The sequence below is a fragment of the Ostrea edulis genome, chromosome 8 (genome assembly GCF_947568905.1).
Source record: "Ostrea edulis chromosome 8, xbOstEdul1.1, whole genome shotgun sequence".
In the NCBI taxonomy this organism is placed as follows: Eukaryota; Metazoa; Mollusca; class Bivalvia; order Ostreida; family Ostreidae; genus Ostrea; species Ostrea edulis.
The window spans coordinates 26,789,582-26,794,570 of NC_079171.1; the positions used below are offsets into that span (position 1 = coordinate 26,789,582).

A 4,989-nucleotide genomic window follows, 5' to 3' on the forward strand; every position below is an offset into this window, starting at 1 on the left:
GAGAAGAAGATTTTTTAGCAACCACTATTTTTTTTTGTATTTTCCTGATTATCTCCCCTTGTTAAAGGGTCACATCCCTATATTTAGTATGTATGAAAGCCCATGGGCCAATGATACCCTGTAACAAATTTGAAAAAAATTGGCCTAGGGGTTCTTGAGTTATAGCCCTTTTTCTAAAAAGTTTACGCACACCGCACAAATAAAAAAATTGGCCAAGGGGTTCTTGAGTTATAGCCCTTTTTCTAAAAAGTTTACGCACACCGCACAAATGGCCATAGCATTAGCTCTTTGAGCCTTTGGCTCAGAAGAGCTAACAATAGTATGAAATGGACTGCAGACCGCAAACCATGCGGTCGACATATAAAACGGAAACAGAAGAGTTCCAAAACATATTAAGTACGGGAGCCGGGACGGAACACTCCCCACCTGATATCATCAGATATCACACTTCATTGTTCTCGATCAACAACACCAACTCTGAAACTGGGCGAATAAATGTAGATATCTTGCCATCCCGGGATATGCGAATCTCTGCTTTACGCACTTTGCCGTCAGCACTTGGAAAGGTTTTCACAACTTTGACCATAGGCCACTGAATGCGTGGTGCCTGTTTGTCTACCATCAACACAACGTCACCAACCGAAATATTCCTCTAGTCTTTCTGCCACTTCCTGTGTTCTTGAAGGGACTGAAGGTACTGTGCTTTCCACTTACTCCAGAAGATGTCCGCCAGGTGTCGTACTCTTTTCCATTGAGACTGGTACATGTCTTTACAGTCAAAAACAGCATCCAGTGATGACACTAAAACATCAGGTTTCTGTGTGATTAAGAGCGATGGACTTAGTGGGTAAGGATCATCAGGGTCTGTTGACAAGGTCGTAAGTGGGCGTGAGTTCATGATTACTGAAACTTCAGCAAGAAATGTCACAAGTACTTCATGAGTTAAATGTCCCTTGTTCATAGAATTCTCCAATAACATAGAATCAAGGATGCGTCGGGCAACACCTATCAGCCTCTCCCATACCCCACCCATGTGTGAGGAGTGAGGGGGGTTGAAGATCCAGGTAGTGCCATTTTCATGCAGGACAGATTTCACTGGTCCATCCTCAATGTTGATAGTGTTGATGTTGAGGTCATTGGTCGAACCAACAAAGTTTGTGCCCCTGTCTGACCTTATCTGCTTTACAGGACCTCGGAGTGCGACAAACCTTCTGTAAGCATTGATGAAGGAGGAGGCACTCATCTCTTCAACAACCTCTATGTGCACGCCTCTAGTGGTCAAACAGGTAAACAGTATGGTCCATCTCTTGGAATTTGTAACTCCTCCACGAGTTCGTCTGGAGACAATGTTCCAAGGTCCAAAGGTATCAAGGCCCACATATGTGAATGGTGGGCTTGGTTGAGTGCGATCTAAGGGTAGGTCGGCCATTTTTTGGTGTTCCACATCCCTGCGTAGTTTCCGACATATGACACAATTGTACAGCATTGATGAGATAAGTCGCTTGCCACCAACAATCCAGAATCCTGCAGATCGCACTGCACCACCAGTAATGTGTCTGCCTTGGTGCCTTGATTTCCTGTGATAGAATTCAACAACAAGTTTGGCCACATGGTGTCGTGAAGGGATAATGATGGGATTTTTGTCATCCTGACATAGTTCTCCTTTGTTCAACCTTCCACCAACTCTTAGCACTCTGTCTAAGTCCATATATGGGTCTAACTTTCTCAAGGAGCTGTTCATGGGTACAGAGTTTTTCTCTTGTAGACTGTAGATTTCTTCTTGATAAGCTTCTCTCTGAATAACTTTGATGATAACCCTTTCTGCTTCTTTGTAAGAAGAGACTGATTTTGTGAGTTTACAGGAATGCCATCCTGTACAAGGTCCTTGTCCATTGAAGCTCTGTGCCACATGCCTCAATCTCGCAATAGTCTCGATGAGTTTTTTCCAGTCAAGGAACTCTGAAAATCTTTGTGAGCCAAGTGATAGGTTTGACGATGCATGGCTGATCTTCAGACATGTAACGAGTGGTCTCACCTCCTTGTCAGAGTCTGGATTCTGCAAGTCATAAAGATTTTCTTCTGATGAATCTTCACCGATCAAGATGTAGGGGGGTCCCTTTAGCCACATGCTATTCTTTAAGTCTGACACATGAATCGCACGTGTAGCCACATCCGCAGGATTATTGTTCGTGGATACATACTTCCACTGTTCGGGTGATGTAATTTGTCGTATACGTGCAACTCTGTTACTCACATATGTGTAGAATCTTCGTGATTGGTTACTTATGTAGCCAAGAACTACCTTACTATCTGAATAAAACCAAAACTTGCTCAGGTCAATGTCCAACTGCTCAGAAATGTATTGTGCAATTTCAGTTGACAAGACGGCTGCGCATAGTTCAAGGCGGGGTATTGTGTGGCCGTGCGAGGGAGCAACTTTAGCTTTTCCAAGTACAAATCCCAGCTCTTCCTGGTCTTTTCTTTTAGCTAATAAGTATCCTACAGCTGCTATAGCGTGCTCAGATGCATCACAATACACGTGGACCTCTTTTGAATCACATCTTCCAAAGGACATGCTTGTATAGACCCGAGGTATTTTCAGCTCTGTTAGCAAGCCCAGTGATTGCCTCCAATCATTCCACCAAGTGACTTGTTCATCTGTCAGTGGTACATCCCAGTCAATTGAGCTACGTATGAGTGATCTGAGAAACAACTTGCCCTCAACAGTAATTGGTGCTACGAATCCCAGAGGGTCAAAGATGCTATTGACAGTGGAAAGCACTCCTCTGTGGGTGGCTGGTTTCACCTCTGATGATGGGTAGAACAGGAAACAATCTGTGTCTAGGTTTCAGCTGATTCCTAAACTTCTTTGAACTGGTAGGGTCCCCTCACCAATATCCACTTCCTTGAGTTCTTTAGCCAAGTCTTCTGCACCAAAGGCCTTCATCACTGCGCGGGAATTTGAAGCGATCTTGTGAAGATGCAGCCTCCCTTCTTTGTGTAGAGCTGAGCGTGTCCTCGTGAGGAGGTCAATAGCTTGAGCCTCAGAGGGTAGAGAGGTTAAACCATCATCTACATAGAAGTCTCGCTGTAGGAAATTTGCAACGTCCTCTCCTAAGGTCTGGCCACTGATCCATGCAATCTTCTTTAATCCATAGGAGGCCACAGCCGGAGAAGGACTGTTCCCGAAAACATGAACACGCATCCTATAATCGATCAGTTCTGCATTAGGGTCATTCCCACGATACCAAAGGAAACGCAAGTAGTCTTTGTGCTCATCCTTCACTCGGAAACAGTAAAACATCTGCTGTACATCTGTCATAACGGCTATGGGTTCCCGCCTGAAGCGCATCAACACACCGAGAAGGCTGTTAAGCAAATCCGGACCAGAGAGTAAAACATCGTTAAGAGATACACCACAGTGTTTGGCTGATGAGTCGAAAACTCCCCTTATCTGGTTCGGTTTCCTGGGGTGGTAGACCCCAAATATTGGGAGATACCATCGTTCTTTATCTCCTTGGACAGGCAAAGCAACTTCTGCGTGTCCTTTTCCTAGAATACCTTGCATGAAGGTGAACATGTGTTCCTTCTTTAAAGGATCCTTCTGCATGCTTATATGCAAACTCCTGGCCCTCTTTAAAGCTTGTGCTTTGTTATCTGGGAGTTTCAGTCTGTTAGAACGGAAGGGCAAGGGTGCTGTCCAATACCCCTCTGAATCCTTTGTAAACTCCTTATCCATCAATCTTAGAAATTCCCTGTCCTCATTAGACAGTCCTGGTTTCTCATCATTGGGAGATTTTTGGAATACAGTGCAACCTAGATTGTCAAAGTCTTGAGTGGTGATGAAATGTTCGTATTTCTCTTTAACTTCAAAATCACTGTCACAAGGTTTTAGCATTGTAGCTCGGCCACTTCCTAGAATCGAAGTCTTGTATGTTTTAATGTCTGGTCTGTGGAATTTACCAATACATGTTTCACCAATTAGAGTCCAGCCTAGTGCAATTTTCTGTGCAAAGGGGGTTCCTTTTTGTCCTGTGATCTGAGCTTGCACATGATGTGCTTCAGGTAAGTCTCTTCCTATTAGTATGGACACTTGGGCTGTATCATCAATTGGAGGGAAATGATGAGCAATTTCAGTCAAATGTGGATAGTGATTGGCGACATCACATGTTGGTATCTCATCTTTGGAATTAGGTACTTGGTCACATTCAATCAATGTGGGAAGATCAAGTGTGCAACTTCCGTCAAATGATTCTATCATGAAACCAGTTGCTCTCCTGCCAAAGGTATCAATACGACCCATGCAGGAAGATACGGTATAGGCCGTGTACCCATCAACATCAGAAAAGTGCTGAAAGAATCCTGGACTGACTAACGATTTATTGCTTTGATCATCAATGATAGCGTATAATGTCAGTTGATCCTCCGGGTTTCCCTTCCTATACACACGAGCTAGTAGAGTCTTTGAGCATGATTTTCCATTAAAGGTTCCTCTTTGAACCTGAGTACAAAGTGTCTTTGCAGCTGGTTTAGGGGTTTCTGTAGTTAGACTTTCCTCCCCACCATGCGATGATGACCGATCCAAAGGACTAGAGTTTTTCACAAAGGAGTCTCTCTCTGAAGACTGGGTAGAGGGTGGTATCCCTTCCGATGATCTGAAATCTACATGAAGTGCTGTTGGATGCCTGTCATTTCCACATTCCTCACACTTAATAGGCACTTTACAGTCACGTCTGATATGTGATGTAGATGCGCAACAGCGAAAGCAAATTCCATTTTCTTTCAATAATTTTTTCCTTGCCTCAAGAGGCTTGAAACGGAAGGCCTTGCACTTGTTGAGAGCATGATTTGAGTGGTGTAGGGGACATTTCGTTGTGGGGTCTGACGATGGCTTCTCCAATGACATTCCAACAAAATTTGTTTTCAGTGCAGAAATTCCGGTTTTATCATTTAGTCTGTTAGAGGAAAAATCCTTACGGACATGCTCAC

The 4,989-nt window shown here is 43.9% G+C and overlaps 1 protein-coding gene across 1 annotated transcript; it reads right to left on the bottom strand.

Annotated features, from left to right (window-relative positions):
• Positions 1–652: 652 nt before the first annotated feature.
• On the bottom strand, positions 653–2,575 carry LOC125663000 (uncharacterized). Its single transcript, XM_048895328.2, has one exon. The coding sequence runs from the start codon at positions 2,573–2,575 to the stop codon at positions 653–655; it is 1,923 nt and encodes a 640-aa protein (XP_048751285.2).
• Between the last annotated feature and the right edge of the window lie 2,414 nt (positions 2,576–4,989).

Bases quoted from the DNA above. Each gene is read 5' to 3' on its own strand.
- LOC125663000 (XM_048895328.2), bottom strand. From the start codon at position 2,575: ATGTCCTTTGGAAGATGTGATTCAAAAGAGGTCCACGTGTATTGTGAT.